The 22,500-nt window shown below is 37.5% G+C and overlaps 1 protein-coding gene across 1 annotated transcript in view; it reads left to right on the top strand.

Annotated features, from left to right (window-relative positions):
• Positions 1 to 7,842: 7,842 nt before the first annotated feature.
• The window catches only part of LOC106874285 (calcium-dependent protein kinase C), a 284,775-nt gene continuing 270,117 nt past the window's right edge, over positions 7,843 to 22,500 (top strand). Inside the window, exon 1 of the mRNA XM_089348357.1 lies at positions 7,843 to 8,258. Coding sequence (XP_089204483.1) covers positions 8,110 to 8,258 — 149 coding nt within the window. The 5' untranslated portion in view covers positions 7,843 to 8,109. The remainder of the gene's footprint in view (positions 8,259 to 22,500) is intronic.

Here is a 22,500-nt window from a genome sequence, read left to right as displayed (position 1 = left end):
TCATATTTGGGTTGACTATGTGTATATATATATGTATGTATCGGCGTGTATGAGTGTGTGTGTGTGTGTGTGTGTGTGTGTGCGTGCGTGTGTGTGTGTGTGTGTATGGGTGCGTGTGTGTGGGTGGGTATATACATTATATAATATGTATGTGCTTATGTATATTTGCTTGCGTATGTATATTTGTATATACAGCTAAACATAGGCTATTGGCGAAAGAACATAACTCCATAATTCATATCCTTGTGGCTGACTGCCATACGTATCTAGGACAATAAAAATCTGCAAGATCTCAACATTTTAAGAATGACTCATTTTTGAACAGATTTACAAAAAGAAAGCAGATCCATCTTTTAACATATCCGTTCTTTACAATCCTGTCGCCGAAAATGAGGCCGTTCAAACTACATTCTAAAACCCTACCGTTGTGATAAGAACGATTTTGGAAGATGTGAGAATAATGTAGTAAGAAAGTCTAGGCAGAGCTGAGAAGAAAAGGAAGCCCCCTCCCCACTCTGCATGAGAGTGCTTCAACTCTTAATCCCTTATGCTCTAAGGAGCGGGTGGGGGAGCATTCAGGTCATGGCTTCTGGATACCCCTCTGCTACTACATTCTATTTATTTTTTTTATTGCAACCCTCCTGCGTCATTAAGGTGCCCCAGATCCAACGTTCCTTATATACTTTGGATTTGGGGAACCTTACCGTCATCGGAGAAAATATGTGAATAATACATTTCTAATCCTATCTCCAGGATTAATCATTGCTATTTTCAGCAATATTTGTTGGATACAACAGTAGAATGTGGAAACCTGGCTTATAACTGCAATGTACATCGGCTTAGTCAAAGCTCGATGCTGGAAAAAGTATTTTCATTGCATGGGAAGTGGCAATCCCTTAAACGAATGCAGGATAATGTATTTCTGGGTTTGACTAAATCTTGGATGGTAGAATTAATTTGTATGCCGTAGACTAACACTGTTACAATGTTTATTATAGCCCCCACCTTCTCCTTGGTGCCTTTAGCTGAGTTCGTTTTGTTGCAAGCACTCGGCCCGGATCTCCGGTTAGTAAATAACTTTCTCCCCTTTTCACATTAAACACGGATGTCCTGAAGATAAAATTGGAGTATCATAGTGTCCTTGTTTTTATGACTAAGCAATAGAAAAGTCAAAGTTTCAACAAAAATAGGATGTATTATTTACATTCAACGGATATTTGTCCTCATCTTGTTTGTTGCAAACAAAACGTTTCGGCTGATATACCCTCCAGCCTTCTTCAGATGTCTTGGGGAAATTTCGAACCTGGGTTCTCATTCCTAAGGTATTTTTCGATGTTATTATTATTATTATTATTATTATTCAGGTCGCTGCCTGGAATCGAACTCGGAATCTTGGGGTTAGTAGCCCGCGCTCTTAACCGCTACACCCAAGATTCCGAGTTTGATTCCAGGCAGTGACATGAATAATAATAATAATAATAATAATAATAATAATAATAATAATAATAATAATAATAATAATAATAATAACAACAACATCGAAAAATACCTTAGGAATGAGAACCCAAGTTCGAAATTTCCCCAAGACACCTGATGAAGGCTGGAGGATATATCAGCCGAAACGCTGTGTTAACAAACAAGATGAGGACAAATATCCGTCAAATGTAAATAATCTAAATAAGGTACATAATTCCTCATCTCTTAAATATAGAACTGGAAAAATAGGATGATTGCGCCTTGAACGATTTCAGTTACTGGTCTTTTCGATTAAGAATCATCTAGAGAATGGGTTCCCAAACTTTTGTGGCTGCCACCTCCTTGGAATCCAGGCCACAATCGTAGCATCCACTTCCACTCACCAACTAAAACACAGACCACTTTCTGAAGCAAATTCAAAACAACTGTATTTCACAAATAAAACATACCCTAATTAACCCGTTGTTTTGTTATTTTTAGATCTATCGCTCCCTTTTGGACTCCTTATTATTGCCCTACTTTTCTTCGACGCCTTCCTGGATCTTTCCACCGCCCCCAGAGCAAGGAGTGGGGACAGTACCGCAACACTTTGGGAACCACTGATCTAGAGTTAAACGACGGCAACAAGAACGATATTTAACTAGACCTTGGATCTTTAGATCATTTATTTTTTCTTCGTATTACTTACACCTGTGGAGGCGCAATGGCCCAGTGATTAGGGCAGCGGACTCGCGGTCATAGGATCGTGGTTTCGATTCCCAGGCCGGGCGTTGTGAGTGTTTATTGAGCGAAAACACCTCCACGAGGCTCCGGCAGGGGATGGTGGCGAACCCTGCTGTACTCTTTCACCACAACTTTCTCTCACTCTTTCTTCCTGTTTCTGTTGTACCTGTAATTCAAAGGGCCAGCTTTGTCACACTGTGTCACGCTGAATATCTCCGAGAACTACGTTAAGGGTACACGTGTCTGTGGAGTGCTCAGCCACTTGCACGTTAATTTCACGAGCAGGCTGTTCCGTTGATCGGATCAACTGGAACCCTCGACGTCGTAAGCGACGGAGTGCCTTCATTCACTTACACCTCCAAACAAATAAATGAGTCCAAACTTTTCTCTCGTCTAAGCATTACAACGAACTGGAAAGTAGTTGCTGTCTATAATTTTCTTTCATCTCAAATCATACAACAATACAAATTTAAACATGAATCATTAACCTCAGGCCTCAATCAAAATTCTTTGTCGTTGCTGTTGTTGTAGTTGTCGTCGTCGTCATCATCATCATCATCATCATCATCGCCGTCGGCGTTATTGTTGTTGTATGATGCGGTAATAACTGTAGTGGTAATAGGTGTTATAGATGTTGTTGGCTGTTTAACCTCAGATCATCTTTTGTTTTAGAAAACATATGAAAAGGAGTTCAAGCCGTGAGCATTCTTTTCTCTCTCACACTTTTTTAAAGATTTACTATAATCTAAAATTACATTATTTCATATGTCCTTCACTTTTAAGATTTTTGGGCGGGGTGTGATTTAAAGGAGATTTGGCTATTACTGTTGTTGTGTATTGTTGATGTGCATGTGTGAGTGTGTGATGGCGAGCGCGTGTGTTTTCAAAGAAAAGTGCTCAATAGTTAAATTACATGGAAAAATGTGAGCATGAAAAGTAATATTCTTAAGATTATAAACCTGGAAAAGTACAGGACAAGTTATTACACCTGTAAAAGTATAGGACAAACTATTACTTCAAGTAAAGAATAAGAAACTTTTTACTTAAAATATTGCAGCAAAGAATGCCAGTTCTTCTGATTTATCACTCTTTACAGTTCTCATCTTTTAAATTTATTGTACAAAACTGTTCAGCTAATTTATAAGCTTGTCTGATTAGTCGCTTTTTCTGTAATTAAGGTAGTAAATTAGCCAAATTCTACTCAAATAAGTATAGTGTTATTTGTAAACTATAATAAAATATTTTTTAATATTCAAATTTTAATTTTAGCTGCAATATTTTACGTAAAAAGTTTCTTATTCTTTACTTTACCAGAAGTAATAGTTTGTCCTATACTTTTACAGATGTAACAACTTGCCCTGTACTTTTCCAGCTTTATAATCTTAAGAATATGACTTTCCATGCTCGCATTTTTCCATGTAAACCATGATTTTTCCAGGCATTGCTGTCATAAGATAATTAATAATGTGTCAATTAATAGCTTAATATTTTACCTTATAAAATACTGAAAGATAATATTTCAATTTTTCCATGAAAGTCATGATAATATTTCAATTTTTTTCACGTTTAATTTAAATATATGTTGTGATTGAATTATTTGATATTACCCATCCACACCAAATTAATGGTAGAGATTTTTACTATGTTGTTGGTTGCACAATGGCTCACCAAAAGTTACAAACAACAAGACCCCAAAACTATTAGTTACCACGCTCACCTTAAGTAACATGATTTTGCAATAAAAAATTACTATTATTGTACCTTCAATGTTATGTAAATATTTGGTTTTTCATAAATTAAAACCATTTTGTAAACCAAAAAAATCATTTTTAATTTCCAGGGCAGCCAAAGTATCCCCCTACCTAATAGGAGGATATTTTGGCTGCTATTTTTAGTATCTCGAGCGACCAGGTAGAGGCTCTTTCAGTGGTTCGATTGCGTGATGTAATTTTTTACACATATATGTAATATGTATATATATATCATCGGCAGAAGTTAGAGAGTACGTCAAAACCTGAGAGTTTCGTGTATTGACACTTATCAAACACGAATTTGTCCATTGTCACTCGGTAACTTCTGACGAAATAACTTCTAAAATACAAAATTTTGTCCAAAACGTTGTATGTGACACATTCTACCAGTATCGGAAGTTTGAAAGTGTTTAGTTAAAAAAAAAGAAAAATACTAATGAAATAATCTGTACGTCAAAGTCGACCTTGGCGTAATTTGAACTCAAAAGCGTAAATATAGTTAAGCATTTCAGCCGGCGTGCTAACGTTTGTGCCAGCTAACAATCTTAGAGAGTAAGCATTGATTTTAGAAATATATTCTTTATTCTTATAGCTGAAACGTTACTCCCTTACTTACCGACAGGAAGTTTCGTAACATTTTACCTCATAACTCTTTTTCTATTAAATTTTGTTCAATGCGACTAGCGATTCTGAATTCCTCATGCATTTTTCTATCATTTAAACCTAAGAAAGGCATACTTTTAATTTAAAATTGAAAAGTTTATGTTAATTGAAGGTGAATATGTGCCTTACTGCCCCCTTGAAGTCGCAGATATTTTGATGTAACTTTTTTTCTACTGAACTAAATCTCAAACTATTTATGCCAAAGTGTAGCTGAGGAGGTGTCCTCTTTAAAACTGTTAACAGTTTGCAAAGTTGAGAACTGAATTAGTGGTGAAGCCTGGAAGCTGCTGCGATTGACGAAATGGTGGACTTAGGAATATATTCAACTACTACCGTGGTTGAATGATCATGTGTGTTGATTTTTATTAACATCTGTTACAACGAACCAGTGATATTTCCTCTACGTCAAGACAAGAACTGGCAACCTTTTTGCATATTTCAAGTTATTTAAAACAGACATAATGTCTACAATAAATGCAAAGTTTGGAAGCTTGCCGGGATCCTGAAGATGTGAAGTATCCATTTTTTTTCCCTTTAAGGTCCTTCGACTAAGCCAACGTACATTGCTGCTATTAGTCAGATTCCCACATTCTTCATTTGTATCCAACAAATACCGATAAATCTGGGAATGATTTAATCATTGAAAGAGGTTTAAATTCAGTCTTCACAAACATGTCCATAACATTCTTTAATTTTAAAGATTTGGCATATTGTGCCTCTTGATGGATAATACAATAAATCTTTTCTACCGAAATTTAGTGGGAGGGGCCAGTAGATTAGATCGAACCCAGTACGCAACTGGTACTTAGTTTATCGACCCCGAAAGGATGAAAGGCAAAGTCGACTTCAGCGGAATTTGAACTCAGAACATAAAGACAGATGAAATATTGCTAAGTATTTCGCCCGGTGTGCTAACGTTTCTGCCAGCTCGCCGCCTTGACATTCTGAAATATTGCAAAAGGGACGAATGTGACATAAAAGGGGGCGGAAAATCATTATTCTAGGCAAATGAGACAAAGTGGTTTTCAAATTTGATTTAATTTGCTTAGAATTCAGTGAAGAAGTAATCTTGTGTCGAAGTATCTGAAAATTTCGGCTTTAGTCTATCTTCGAATGTTTTGCATTCATTGCCATAGAAATCATACTATTCAGTTTTGTTTTGAAGTTCGAATTATTATACAGATGTCGTAACAAATATAATATCTGCTTCTTCTTAGATATATATTGCAAGAGATTCCTTGAAGATATCTGACATACTTGACAATAATTGGCATTATTCGGTGTTAAAATTTTGATACCATTGTGTTCCTAGATTACGCAAAGGACAACGAAGTCTTGAAAATTGGAACGCAACTGGGCCTAAGGTTATTGTTACTGCTTTTTCTATCCACGTTCCCTTTTGTCTTCTGCTACGAAGGATTACCATTCAATTGGAATCCCTCAAACAAATTGTTCATTCTCCCGGCATTACCTACGTCTAGGGATGTTAAATATACCACCATTAAAAACAAGATTAATTATCTATTATTATCGAGGATCGTCCCTCTATATCCACCTAGTTCCGTGCAACAAGTTTTCCGTATGCAAGTTTTAACCTGGGATAATCTTGGTACTAAGTCAGAAGATAAAACTGTGACCAGTGAACTGAAAGAGGCTATGTGGATTAGAACCACTCTTGGTACTAAGAGGATGAATTTCCCTTCAGATAGGAGACGCAGTGAATGAAGAGAGCCTATAAACGCCGTAACATCCATTGAACTCCATACAGCTGTCACAGAGTGAACTGTCTCTTCAGTATGCTTTTTAACCATCAAATCTGAAGGAGCATCATAACACGGCAGACACAGAAAATGGATGATTGGTCCTAAATATTCCTTGCAAATCAATTGCATTTCTCCTGTATGTATGCATGTAAGAGTTGACAAAATACATAACTTATTGGAATGAATGATATTTTCTTTTTCGGTCAGAGAAGTTGTTTCTATTTGCAAATTTAAATGATCCTGCCGGTAAACATTCTCGTGTGCAAACTGTACGTATTGATGAGATGGTCCCACTTCTCGAGATTCACACATTGGTTTGGGATAAAATGGAACCTTGTTTGAAGAAACAATTTGTAATTTATTAAGTAATTGTGTGTAACAATGAGAATAATAACAATAATAATCTTTTCTACTCTAGGCACAAGGCCCGAAATTTTGGTACTTAATTTATCGACCTCGAAAGGATGAAAGGCAAAGTCGAACTTGGCGGAATTTGAACTCAGAACGTAAAGACAGCTGAAATACCGCTTAGCATTTCGCCCGGCGTGCTAACGTTTCTGCCAGCTCCTAATAAATTGTTTGCGAGCTGCGTAAGCATATTATCTCAGTACTGTGCGGCTGTATCTTGGCCGGTCGGATCTTGGCCTCGGGTCGCAGGTCGCATATCTCTTCTTTATGTGACAGCTCACAAATGAGGAAGAGAAAATATAAACTCACTCGAATCACTCTCTACTGTCTTAAAAAAAACCCCCAGAATAATCATAAAAAAACTCAGAATAGTCACAATAAATAAATGAGTGGAAATTGAACCAGTGAGTGTGTTAGGTATTAAGGCAGTATAACTCTCCCCAGGCACACAAAAAATTGTTAAACCTTATTCATTTATTTATTTTGACCAGTTATTTAATGTAATTCTTCGTCGCCTGCTTGCGACTTTCTGAAACCCAGTGAACCACGTCTGCGACCCCCAGTTGGAAGCTCTTTCAAAGATTATTCACTTTATTGTTGTTAAATATCATTGAAAATACATGAACGTCACAACGCAACACAGTCCACCGTTTTACCGCTGAAAATTCGTGGCTCCAAGCGCACTTGTAAAAATATAGTAGTTTGAATTCAAATTTTGAAGCATTCCGTGTATTTTAGGCATCATCACTTCTACAAGTTATCAGTTTAAGTACAACAGAGTTATTTCCCTTAAGTAGAACTATGCGTGCGTGTTTTTTTCTGCATCGTGCATCAGTCACACCCTTCTCGCTCTTACAGCTGTCTCTCTTTCTCCTTCTCTTTTCCTCTCTCTCTCTCTCTCTTACTCTCTCCCACTTTCTAACTTAGTCTTTTTCCCCAATTCCAACCCTCTTGAAACGCATTAATCTGCTGTCACTCTCTCCCCCTCCCCCTCAACGATTGCCATTCACGTACGCCCTCACGCAAAGTGGCTTCTGTCTTCTCTCTCCTTCTTCTCTGTCTATCTCCCTTTCCATTTCCTTTCTCTGTCTCTCTCTCTCTTTTCTCTTCCTCCTTTTTTCCTCTGAACACGTTGGTCTCCCCTTCACTCTTTCACTCCCACCTTCACCGAATGCTACTCACGCATTGACTCCCTCTCGCTCTCTCTCCCCACCCTTTTTCTTTCTCCTTTTCTCTCTCACTCTATCTCAATCGGTTTCACTGTCTGGCTGTCTGTCTCTCTATCTCTACGTTTGTCTCACTCATAGTTGAATGTTCAGAAAAACATGGCTGACTCAGAGAACATTCCTCTGAAAGGAGTACAGCGCCGGGGAGCTTTACGGCAGAAAAATGTATTCGAGGTGAAAAATCATAAATTTGTACCCCGATTTTTCAAGCAGCCGACTTTTTGCAGTCACTGCAAGGATTTTATTTGGTATGTCAGTTAATTTCTATTTGTCTATCTTTACAATTCTAAGGAAAAATCAGTGTCTATATATATATATATATATATATATATATATATATATATATATATATATATATATATATATATATATATGTTTGTATGTATGTGTGTGTGTGTATATACAATACGTGTATGTAAACATGTATTTATTGTGCGAATAGTTGTTGATATTTCTCTCAACTCACTTTGCTTCTGTGCTTCATGTATGTAACTCTAAAGTCTAAAAAAACTGACAGTATGATAGGGAAAAGAGATTGACAGATAGATGGATAGATAAGTAGATGGATCGCTAGATTGACAAGATATATATATATATATATATATATATATATATATATATATATATAAATATACATATATATATATATACACACATAGTATGTGTGTGTGTACATACATACGTGAGGGAGAGAGGGAGAGAGAGATAGACAGAGGGCGGGAGGGAGAGAGAGAGACAGAGAGATTGCGAGACGGATAGATAGAAGCATTAATAGATATATAAATACATACATAGCTTGACAGATAATTACAAATGTATACATAGAAAGACATGCAGTTTGTGTTCTTTTATTCTCTTTTATTTTTGTTATTTTCATTTCTTTTTATATATCTCGGCGGGGTTTTGCTCCGGTTTACTTCACCAACAACACCACAACAATACAAAAGCATCAACTTTACTACTACTACTGCTGTTACTTTTATAACAACTCCACCACACCAAACACCACTAGCGGTGCCCAAACATCAGCACCAACAACAACTCTCACCACCCACACGTCTCGATAATGCTGCCTATCATCATCATCATCGTCATAACCATCAATCTTGTCGTTCCTCTTCAGCATTCCTTCATCATCATCATCATCACCATCGTTTGTGCCTTTGACTTGATCTTAAGTGCGCGCGCGTGTGTGTACATAAATCGTTGAAAAGTACTTGATACTATAATAGATATGTGTGCGCGTAAAAATGTAAATATGTAATATGTATCACCGCACAAATTGTATGTTATGTATTTGTATATGACTGCGTGTGGTGCGTGTTTGCGTATGTGCATATGTACGTACGTGCATGTGCTTAAGTGTCTATATCTGAAAAAACATTCTATGTATGTGTGAATGAACGTATGTCTGTATATGTTCTTTATATTGCATGTACGTTTGCATGTGTCTATATTTGTAAATACCTGTATGTATGCCGTATGTGTCTATATACATGCTTGTATCTCTACATGTCTATAAGTGTAAACAAGCGTATGTAGTGTGAATTTATATATGTAAACATAAGTGTGTTAGTATGTGGCGATGTGTAAATATGTCTGTTTGTGCCCACAGAATTCCAGTATCTATCTATCTATCTACCTATCTATCTATCTATCTGTCTGTCTGTCTATCTATCTATCTATCAACGTGTGTATCACGTCTTTCTGTCTAGCTAGCTATTTGTCTACTTTGACTATCTACAGCTATTGAAGGAAATGTTCTCTTGTTATAACATCAACAAATATCCTTATTAGCTATTATTGAAATAAGTACCAGTTACATACTGTTTGCCGATTCACTTGACTACACTACACCTACCCCTGCAAACGAGAGTGGCTTTGTGCCAATGTAAGATACTATCGTGGTAGTAGTAACAACACTATCAAGTGGCAGAAACGGTAGAGTGCCAGACTAAAATACCCTACGGTATTTAGTTTCTTTTTTTACTTTTCCGAGTTCAAATCCAGTCGCGGTTGAGTTTGTTTTCATTTTTCCAGAGCCCCGTGATATCTGACCAGTGGTTCTGAAACTTATTTGTCATGGAACCCTTATGACAATTTTCCGAAAACCGCATAACCCTTGCCACCCAAAATTTTAATAGAAAATTGAAGTAAAACAAAAATTGTTATTGGGAAGAATATATTGATATTGATACATGCGTGCGTCTGTGTGTGTGTGTGTGTGTGCGTATTGTTTGAATAAAATGGTTAACGCTGTTTTCATTATTAAATTTTATTAAAAGATATTTAGCAGAAACCGAGAATTTTTTTCCCGGAACACCGGAGTTCCTTGAAACTCATATTGGTTTAATAGACTGTAATAGATTATACTATTCCTTAAAAGTCTGTGGCCCTATGTCCGTGTTTAAAAGTATTGTTTTGTTGTTGTTGTTGGTGGTGTCATGAATATTATTGTTTTTAAGGTGGCGAACTGGCAGAAACGTTAGCACGCCGGGCGAAATGCTTCGCGGTATTTCGCCTGTCTTTGCGTTCTGAGTTCAAATTCCACCGAGGTCGACTTTGCTTTCATTCTTTCGAGGTCGATAATTTAAGTACCAGTTGCGTACTGGAGTCAATCTAATCGGCTGGCCCCTTCCCCCAAAATTTCGGACCGTGTACCTACAGTAGAAAAGAATGTTGTTGTTGCTAGGCGGAATGCTTAGCGATATTTCGCCTGTTGCTACGTTCTGAGTTCAAATTCTACCGAGGTCGACTTTGCCTTTCATCCTTTCGGTGTCGATAAATTAAGTACCAGTGAAACACTGGTATCGATGTAATCGACTAGTCCCCTCCCACCACATTTCAGGCCTTTTGCCTTGAGTAGAAAGGATTATGATTATTAATATGATTGTTGTAAGTTAAGGGAGAATCGTTAGCATAATGGTCAAAATACTTGTGTGTGCGCATTGTTTGAATAAAACGGTTAACTCCCCAAAAATTTCAGATAGAAGGGATTGTTATAAGTACCAGTTGAACCAACATTTGAAACCATTACTAGTGTTGTTATCAAGGCGGCGAGCTAGCAGAACCGTTAGCATGCCGGATAAAGTACTTAGCAGCATTTCGTCCGTCTTTACGTTCTGAGTTCAAACCCCGCCGAGGTCGACTTTGCCTTCCATCCCTGCGGAATCGATAAAATAAGTACCAGTCAAGTACTGGTGTGGATGTAATCGACTTCCCCCTCCCCTCAAAGACTATTGGCCCATGTCAAAATTTGAAGCTATTATTATTATTGTTGTTTCGGGATTCAATAAAATAAGTACCAGTGGAGCACTGGGGTCGATTACCTCGACTAGTCTCCTCCCCCAAAATTTCAGGCCTTGTGCTTTTAGTTGAAAGGATTATTGTTGTTGTTGTTGCTAATGTATCAGCTGAATCTATCTTGAAGATCGACCTAACTGTGGTAAGAAACAGCGGGCTATCTTCTGCTTCGTACTTGCTATGGCGAAGGAAGTTGTGAGCTTGGAGAACATAGCTTTTCCTCTCAAGCCAGACCTTCATTTATTTTTTTCAAGTACCACTTAAAAGGTTAGGGTACAGACCAAGCAAAGGATAAAGAGGGAGAGAGGGGGAGCAGGAAACTCTTCCCTAGCTAGTAAATTTCATGAAATTTGGATAGAGTGGGGGGAAACTAGTGTTGTTAAATGAGTCTCTTCTATGCAACTAGACTAGACTGGTGACAAAATGTGGAAAAGGGCACTTGTCTTTGGTGTGTAAGGGTAATTCAGGTTTGATATGCGTGAGTACCCCATGTTACCTTATGTGGTTGTTCACCATTGCAGGGCTGCTCGTTGTTTTGTACTGTCATTACTATTTTGTTTTATCAACGTGCTTTTATTGCCTTGATCTCACCTTTCTACTCGATGTAAACCCACCGTTTTGTTTCTTGGATGCTGTTTCCATTTGTATATCACTTTTGTACTATCGCCGACGTCTAGGACCCTTGTAGACGATAAAGAAATTGTTAATAACCTTTTTTTTATTTTCTCCCTGTGAAACTTAGACGTTGAGATTCGTCGTTATTGTTGTTGTTACGTTGATTTTAGATGCCAGTTCTCCTCCTCCTTAAGATTTGGTTTTGCTCTTGAGGGCTGTTATCGTTCATGTTGATCGAACACACGTATGTTTGGGAGTTATCATTGAAATTAAATACCAGTTACATATATATATATAAGTGTGTAACTCATTGCTTTGAAATCATTATTGGCACTTCCGATCCAGGTTCAATTGTGGTGGTATTACAAGCTTCCCTACGTTACAGAAGCGTGGCGTTGCTGATAATATTACCGAAAAGTGGAGCTTTGTTACACATATTTTTCCAAAGCCAGTGGAAAACAGATTTCATGTTACGGGATTCTACGTTACGGCAAGATTTTCAGACAAACAACGTTTCCGTAACGCGGAGATGCTGTATATTGGTCGAAGACTGGCAGCCAGTCATTTGAGGTCAAAACGCACATTTTACTTTAAATTCTGAAATTGAACGTTTTAAGCGAAGAAATCTCAAGAATTATTTCTCATCACAACAATTTATTTGTTTGAAACATAAAATCGATTATTTTCACAAGTTTAACCAGAAACTACGGAACATGTTTTTTCACAAAAATTATGACGGCGTTTTATCAGACAAACCACATACAATGTAGTCACTGAAAAATTTTACTGAACTTTGTTGTCGAACATTCAGATTCAGCTAAACAACGAAGCACCACTCTTAATTCCTAACTTCTTCTTACCTTTAATCTTCAGCCATATTGCAGATTGTATCGACTGCAATGCTGCAATATTTACCTTCGATCACACCTTTAGCAAACAACAGAAAACGTGATTTTTGTGGGGGTTTTTTTTTTTTAATATTCGTTTGTTGTTGTTTTGCACGCTAACAGCAACCATATAACGACAATGAATTTTTTATGTGTCACATCGCTGCTTCGCTATTAAATTCTCGGCTATGACTTGCTGATGTATATCGAGTGGAAAGATTTAAGACTTGTTTATTACTGGGATCCCCACTGACCATGCTCCAATGTCTTTTTACAGGTGGGAAGGCTGTAAGTTTTGAAAACGAGTGAACAAATTGTCATATTTAAATATAGTTAAGAGCCATTATTTTTTCAATTTATCCAACCCAAAATAAAAACAAAAAAAAAAAAGGATTATATTGTTGCAAATTCTTTGCGTTCTCGCAGAGAAAAAGGCGGAGTGGGAACAAAATTTTCACTAATATTTTGGTGAGAGCTGGTATTTGTCGCTTTAAGAAACACTGCTATATTCGACAAGGATTCTCAAGGAATCTTTGTCGAATATGGCAATTTGTAACACCCAAGCTTTTTCTCAGGAAGATGTGCAGAAGTTTGGAAGCGATTTTCCCTTTCAGTATTCTCACTGATTGGAATTGCAGCTCCTTTTGCAATGAGAATAGTTTTGCCGTCATAGACACATCAACCTTAGTCGAGAATTATATTGCGCTGGCCATGACCGTTCTTGTCAAGCATCCATACAAAAATAAATAATGAAACTTGCCACACCCACAAAAAGAGCATGTCGATTGCAAAGAGCTGCAACATCGGCATTTCTAATATTCACTTTAAAGTAGCTCAACAAAGTTGCATTAAATAAATGAAGTTGGAAAAAGAAAAAAAAAAAAAAAAGGCTATCTCTAAAAATGGATTGGCCAACGATTTTGCTTGGTTTAGTTAGTTTCTCTAGTTTCATTGATGTGAATAATTGCGTTTGAACATCTCCTCTGTGACTTTAAATTGGCGTAGTAACTCAATCTTAACTGACTGTTTCTTCGTTTTCCTGTATTTTAAACAACTTTCTTTTCTTTTTCTTTATGCCTAGGTATGAAAGGGGTTGTGAAATGCATTTTTTTTTTTTGCTTTGTTTTTTGGCCTGTAATTCTGGGATACATCTTTCTGAAACGACACGACTCTGTTATATTTAATCTCGGAGGATCACTATCAATGGTTTCTTTTTTTTTTTTTTTGTGATAGTTATACTCTGAGTAGTGGAGGCGCAATGGCCCAGTGGTTAGGGCAGCGGACTCGCGGTCATAGGATCGCGTTTTCGATTCCCAGACCGGGCGTTGTGAGTGTTTATTGAGCGAAAACACCTAAAGCTCCACGAGGCTCCGGCAGGGGATGGTGGCGAACCCTGCTGTACTCTTTCACCACAACTTTCTCTCACTCTTACTTCCTGTTGTGCCTGTAATTCAAAGGATCAGCCTTGTCACACTGTGTCACGCTGAATATCCCTGAGAACTACGTTAAGGGTACACGTGTCTGGAGTGCTCAGCCACTTGCACGTTAATTTCACGAGCAGGCTGTTCCGTTGATCGGATCAGCTGGAACCCTCGACGTCGTAAGCGACGGAGTGCCAACAACAAAATACTCAGAGTGTAAATATAACAGAAAAAATATTGTTACTCGACTTATTATTATGTTCGTAACACATATTTTCCCCCACCTATACAATTATTTGAAACCAATTACAACTAAATCTCGCCGCTTTTCTCTGATTGATGAAATATTTATTAAGAAAAAGGATTAAGCAGGTCTTTGATGATCCTGTTATTGACTCCCCACTCTCAAAATTGTGAACACGAGTGACACTAGTAAGAAACAATAAACAACGCCTTGTTACGAACTATTCACAAACAATAGATTGCTATTCTGCTTTCTAGGTGCCTATCCAATCTATTTCCCCGTCATAAATTCTTTATGAAAGCAGCATTTCTGTGTGTGTGTGTGTGTGTGTGTGTGTGTGTGTGTGTGATTCGGTCTGAAGGCAGAGCATCCTCACAGGTGAGATTGATGCTGTTGACGTTCCGCTTTGATTATTGAAAGTTGACGACTACAGGAAAGATGTGCAATAAGGAAGTTCCAGAGAGGCGATGTTTTGGAAAGAAAGGACTAGGTGTAGCGGTTAGTGCGGGGCCTGGGGTAAACACGATATGGATGCTGAGAAGAGAGATGAGTGAGTCGAGAGTACTTGAGAAGAGATGGCAGAAAATCAACCAGCCTGAGGAGCAGAAGCTATTGTTGTTACGGTAGAAAGAGGTAACAGCATGTCTGTGGACCAGTTACTTTATATATTTGTGAGTAACTTCATGCCAGTCAGTCGAGCATACTATCAGATTCCACTTTGAAACAACAATAAAAGATACACTATATTTCAAGATGTTGAACGCTTATTTAGTTTACAAGATTAGCCTTTGCTGTGACTGATGCTGTAAGCGCTTCTCAAAGAGTGATGAAAAGTATAACTACCGACATTGATATCAAAGGGTTTGACACCTTTCTCGGCTATGTTATTGTTGGCAAAGCTATTGAGGAGCTCGATAAGGACATGGCCTAATTGATTTCACGTTCTCTGAAATCTCACATTATATGTGAACAATGGCAATTTTCTTTCCCACCAAACACACCTTTGCTTCTCGGAGACGCACACAAAAAAAGTAATTCTCTGCAACCTGACATGGAAGATTTGAAGTCTGTCGTTGAGTACCCAATGTCAAGCAATGTTGAACGACTACAACGTCTACAAAGTTTGTTAAGTTACAACTTTTTCTCCTTTCTTAGATGCTATTCATCTACTTAATGCTTCAATGTTTAATATCTACCTTACCCAAATTCCACTACATGCTGAAACTGATGCTTTTGGTGAACAGTTTTGGATATCTTTCACGGTATAATAAACCTGTTGCTTTCTTCTCCAGAATTCTTTATCAGTCTGAACCTGAACAAAATATTCATCAATTGGATAGGAAATAGCAGCTATCATAGAAAGTGCTTAGAAATGGTGATTTAATTTCTATTTATTTATTATTTTTTTTACTTGGAGGATGTTTTATATTACACACTGCTCAAAGAGCGATCTCATCTATATTTAGTCACAAAAGGAACGAGGAAATGAAGAATAAGATTCTTCATTGCCTCATGGTATTATCATCGCTCTGCAATTATGACATCCGACACATACCTGACAAAGATAACACAGCTGCTAATTCTCTTACCAACTGGTTCTTCATATCATCTGTGGAATCACGGATTTACATAAGGTTTTGTGTCATCTTGGAGTGTCGGTGCTAAGAAATGGCTGATTCTTGTACATGTTAAAAACAAAACAAATTTTTAGAATTGATTTCAAATTTCGGTACAAAGCTAGCAATATCAGGGGAGGGGTACGCCTATCACATCGACCCCTACTGTTCAACTGGTACTTATTTTATCGATCCCGGAAGGATGAAAGGTGAAGTTGACCTCGGCAGAATTTGAAGGTAAAGACGGAAGAAATGCCGCTAAGCATTTTGCTCGGTCTATTAACGATTCTGCCAGTTCGCCGCCTTATGATATTCTTAGAATTGACGCCACATTATTACCATCCTTCTCATGCTAAACTTACGAAGGGATGCTGAAAAGTTCCTGACTTTTGGTAAAAGAAAATAGAAGAGAATCAGTTAATTATGATTTTACTCAACATGTTCCCCTCTCAGATTCACATTTATTGCAGCAGTCCTTCAGTTTTTCTAAGCCCTGTAAAAAAAACTCGGAAGGTTGGGTCCCCAACCAGGCCTTTCGCGACAGCCTTAAAGGCAGGAACTTTTCAGCACTCCCTCGTAACGCATCCACACATTTGAGCACCTCAGTGACGGCTTCAAAGGTCTTCTACCATCGTCTAACTCAGGGGTTTTCAAACTTTTTGACCTGCGGACCCCTTTATATTTCAGGCTTTACCTTAGGGACCCCCTTATAAACGCTTATGAAATTTGTACATAAATACTTGCTTAAAATAACATATTTTTACATTTATTTATTTAACAGTATTTACCAAATAGGTTTATTGTCAAATAAAAGATTTCGATTAAAAACAAATATAAAATCAAATTGCCCATAAAAAGTATTTGCTGTCCACGGACCCCCTGTCTTGTCCTTGCGGACCCCTGTGGTCCGCGGACCATATTTTGAAAACCCCTGGTCTAACTCACACGTTTGTGTTTATAAAATCCAATATTTACACGTGACGACTCCTTTAGTAAGTCGCTAATATTTCAAAATATAGTCTTCTTGCCTGTTACCCCAACTTCAGTCCAACCAGATCGAGAAATCCAGGTTATGTCTCGAGTGTTCTATTTTGTTTGCCATTAATAATAATAATATTCAAACTTCATCGCAGTAATGATCAATAAAATTGTTTTCAATTTAACTAATTTGATCGATTTCCAGCGGATCTCTGCCTTCCAGATTGGCTATATATTTTTAGCTGAGACAGTGTCAATTCAGCCATCTGGGTGTTTGATTCTCGGCAATTGTTTATCGTCACCACACACACACACACACACACACACAAGAGAGAGAGAGAGAGAGAGAGAGAGAGAATCGTAAGGAAAACTTAGAGCAATCGATATTATAGATACGTAGATAGATCGATAGGCATTATATGTATTTATATATGGGGAGAGAGAGACAGAGACATTGTTGACCGTTAGACCGTTGTACTGGCAGACAGGGCTGAGGTCAATAAAATCAGCCATTTGATGATTGTAATGTGTGCGTTTGTGTGTGTGTATATGAGAGTTTATATTTATGTCAGACTGACAGATCCAGTAGTTACTGTTAGAATAGATTATTGGCAGTTTATTTGGTTGAAACGACCAATAAAACAGTTTTTAAATGTTGTCTTTCTATTAGCGTGAGTTCAAATCCTATAAGAGTCTATCTTCCTTTTATTCTCCTGTGATCTGTAAAATAAAACGTTTAAAATTCTCCTTCATCCAAAATGATCGGGAGCGGGCGTTTCCAATTTCGGAGTTTTCTGGTTTACTAAAAATGATTGCATGTTCGCATCTAAAACATGGGACAGTTTGGAGATAGAACTCAAATCTAAACATATTTTATCCATTTGCATTTCATAATTCAGCATATATACTGCGAAGGTAGTTTTGTATAAATATGACGCTAGTTTCGCACAATAGGTAGCAGTTTCACTATAATAGTTCTTTTCATCGAAACAAGCCTGCCTTTTACACGTTCACACGGCTCTAGGCAGGTCACGTCAATCATAGCAGCTAATGTCACGACGCGTGACTTCGCAAAAGCTTTCTGGATTTTCATTTTCATTTTGGGAGATTTCGGAAATTCTGATAAAGGATTATCAACTATCATCATCATCAATAGTATTAATACGCTACCTTTTTGTACGTACCTGTGTGTGTCACACTTGCCTCAAAGAAGTGGGAAAGCAAGAGAGAGGAGGACATAGAGGAAGAGAGAGAGAGAAAGGGACAGTGAGTGGTGACGGCGTTCGTTTTGTGTTTTTAAATGTTTATCACATCGCAAGAGAAGTAAATACATAGATACACATACACATTGTTAAATCAAAAGCGGGAGAGAAGAGGGACACAAAGGAAGTGAAAGAGAAAGAGAGAAATTGAGAGAGACAGTTCATACATAAATCCAAAGAAAAGTTCATACATAGATACATACACACAGCAAATATTGGATATCAATTTCATTTTTCATTACCACACGAAGATAAAATTAACTCAGAAATGGTTGAGTACTTCACTAACATGCATAACATTAACGTAGTTCTCAGGGAGATTCAACCTCACACAGAATATGACAAGGCTGGCCCCTTTGAATTACAGCTACAACTCGAGACATATATATATATATGAATGTATTTGTGTGTGTGTATATATAGTTTAGGTTAGTTAAAACATGTTTGCAATAATAAGTGTCGCATGGTGGAAATAAACGCAATTATCAAACTTTCATTCATAAATCCATTTATTATTTTGTTCTTTTGCATTTAAATTTGTACCTGAAGGTTTTTTTTAATATGTACGATGTATTTTGAGGTTAAATAGTAATTCCGTTTACGTTTGTGTAACTGAGGAATTTTGGTTGGATAATATAGTCATTGGTGTTACATTACTTTCTACATTCTGTAACTGTTACAATGTACTTTTCTAGGCCTGAAATTTTTGTGGGCAGTTGATTAAATCGACTCCAGTAGACATACTTAAAAAAAAAAAAGTACTGCAGTCGTGTTACGACAAAAATTCTTCAAGCCATTGCCCCAACATGGCTGCAGTCTAATAACTGAAGCAAGAAAAGGTAAAAGATATATGTCCGTCGTACCGAAGCTGTTACGTCTCAATGCAGAGAAGTAACAGCTTAACCTGGACAGTGTAGTTTTTTTGTTTTTGTTAACTTTATCATTAATGCCTTGCAGTATATTATCCGGTTTTTTTTTTAACGTTTTAAGTTCACATCCCGTCGAGTTGAACATTATCTTTCCTCTTTCAAGAGTCGATAAAATTAAGTGCTAGTCTAGTAATATTGTGTCAATATAATCCAGCTGGCAAACTCATTACCGCGTTGCACAAAATGCTTAGTGACATTTCTTTTGGCTCTTAACGCTCTGAGTTCAAATCCCGCCGAGGTCAATTTTGCCTTGTCATTCTTTCGAGGTCGGTAAAAATAAAGTACCGACTTGACCCCTCCCAGCTCCATTGCTTTTTAAGCATCCCTGATCGTTGTGCGACATGAACATATATATGTCTCTCTATTTTCTCTCTGTCGCTATCTCTCCCTTTCTCCTATACCTGGTGCTGGCACGTGACCTGTGGTCAGCTTTCCTTCTTTCTTTCCCTTTTTCACACCGACCGCCCAGCCATTCGGTCGCAAAAAATTTCTGTCTATTTCCATATCCTTTGGGATTTCTTCTAAGCGTTATCCGCCATTCTTGTCTCTTTGGCCCTAAGACTGTATTTTGCTCATTTCTTATTTATTTCGTCTTTGTCCATCGTCTTAAATTACATTTTTTTCTACTTTCGTATGTCCTCTCTGTGTATTGTTTGCTTGAGGCCCAGTATTCTCTGGGAATCCAGCAGGAAAATATAACAACTGCTTTTGATAGGACCCTATGGAGGAGGTTCCTGAGGACCCAACTCCAATAACCCTCTCAGGAATAGTGGACGGAGAACATGAATGGACACTGGGTAATGTAGTCCGAGGTAAAAATGACTGAAAAGATGAAATAACCATTGCTGAATCATGATTAACTGGTGCTAAATAAAACTATACTTTGTCTGGTTGCCTCAGCGAAAGAGGTTGTGTGGTGGACCAGATTAAAAGGGCTGGACCAAATTGTGTCCTTGAGTAAGACATTTTATTTCACCTTCCTCCAGTCCACTCAGCTGGCAAAAATGAGTAGTACCTGTATTTCAAAGGGCCAGCCTCTGTCACGCTGAATCTCCTTGAGAACTACGTTAAGGGTACACGTGTCTGTGGAGTGCTCAGCCACTTGCACGTTAATTTCACGAGCAGGCTGTTCTGTTGATCATATCAGCTGGGGCCCTCGTCCTCGTAATCGACAATGCTCCTCCATATATATATATATATATATATATATATATATATATATATAAATCATTCATAATCAACGTAAAATTAGAAGGTTCGAGAAAATGAAAGTAGGCTACCACGCTACAGTTCTGAGTTGTTTAGGAATATCTCTGATGCGCGCGCACGCGTTTGTAAATTTATAAATGTTTAAAAGAAAATAGAACTCAAACATGAGTATTTATATTATTTTATCATTTATTCATCAGCAGAAATTACAGCGTGATTCATAGTTCCGTTATTGGCGTTTATCAAACTTAGATTTAGTGCCAGTGGATGAAATTCTCGGCTCTTGAGTTACACTATAGCTTACGCTAATTTCATAATAATTTCAAATTTTAGCACAAGGGCAGCATTTACGACGGAAGTGAAGTGTCGATTTCAGCGACGCCAGTCTTAAACTGATACTTATTTTATCGACCCCGAAAGGATGAAAAGTAAAGCTGGATCCTGGCGACATTTGAACTCAGAAGAAAGTCAGAAGAAATGTCGCTAAGTATTTTTCCTGTCGCGGTGACGATTCTGCCAGCTGCTTTTATGCTGATTAATAATAGAAAAGCGTGCATGTGTGTATAATACACACACATAATCCTTCCCAGATCAATAAAAATAAAGTGCCTGTCAAGTATTAAGGAGGTCGATACAATCGACTGTTTTCTTCTGGTCTTTTTGCCTTTGTTGAAAACAATTATTATTATTTGTTACATAATTTATAGAGCACTGGACTGCTATTTTATTTTACTCTATTTATGCTGGGATTGACTGTACATTTTACAGAGATCCGCTCACTTCATTTTTCTCCTCTTTTACTTGTCGATATAAGACTAAATTGTAAAATTTAGTTTGCTATGGTGTAGCAATTCTAACTATTCAGTTAAAGCGTTGGATTAAATGCAAATATGTGGTACAGCGTTCAATTCCCGTCGGGATCGGTATTACTTGTCAGCGATCCTTCAGGCTGATAAAATAAAGTGACGCCCAAAAAATGAGACGGATTTTAGTCAACAGTACCGGATCTATTTTCCCCCACCCCCTTTTTCTTTGTGACCTTGTGTTTAAGCTAGGAATCATTATCATCATTATTTTTATTACAAAAATGCAGAAAAGTATGTACTGTTGGAGAAAGCTTACTGACTGAATTCGAGTTGAGGCAGTTGATTAACCTTCGGTCAAAAATGACCAGAGGCTTTCTAACCGTGACCATTACGTCTCTTTTAGACAATATTAATGTTTTCCCTGTTTAAGCTGGTAATGGTGTGATTTGAAGATGTGGCCAGGGCTCGCGAGAAACTTTACGAAGCAGAACAAGTTAGCTTTCTGGTCCCTTGAGAAAGAGAGTTTCTTCTCAAAACTCAAGGGGTCTCTGATGATTTTAAAGTGGTGAATTGGCAGAATCGTTAGCGCGCCGGGCAAAATGTTTAGCAGCATTTCGTCCGTCTTTACGTCCTGAGTTCAAATTTCGCCGAGGTCGACTTTGCCTTTCTTCCTTTCGGGGTCAATGAAATAAGTACCAGTTGAACACTAGGGTCGATGTAATCGACTCATCCTCTTCCACAAAATTGCTGTTCTTGTGGCAAAATTTGAAACCATTATTATTATTTATTATTATTACTATCATTATTTTAGAAAGAGGCTTATCAAATATTGATGGGCCCCTTTTATATATTTTGGCAGTAGACACTATTTCTAGTCGGTGGAGATTCCACGCTAGGTTTTGGATACTAGTTGAATCTATCTTACATTATAACAGACTTTCCTCATTTTCACTGAGAGCCGGTGCTACACATTAAACAAACTAAACTTAATTTCTTAATCCAGTTTAAAACACGCAAACTTAGTAATAAAGATAGCAGTTTAGGTTACTCCTAGAACAAAGAGATGTATAGGATATGGGTGGTTGAAGAAAAGCTTGTGTCGTGTTATGACGTTTCACATGATTTAACATGGAATATTTCAAATTTTACCCCATGACACATTGGCTCAGTGATATGCATAATCATAAAAACTAGTTCACGAAGTAACTAATTTTTCGACT

Source organism: Octopus bimaculoides, chromosome 3 (genome assembly GCF_046866305.1).
Source record: "Octopus bimaculoides isolate indiv1 chromosome 3, ASM4686630v1, whole genome shotgun sequence".
Lineage (NCBI taxonomy): Eukaryota > Metazoa > Mollusca > Cephalopoda > Octopoda > Octopodidae > Octopus > Octopus bimaculoides.
The sequence above is the reverse complement of the archived record's forward strand: the minus strand, read 5'-3'. Positions and strand labels throughout refer to the sequence as shown.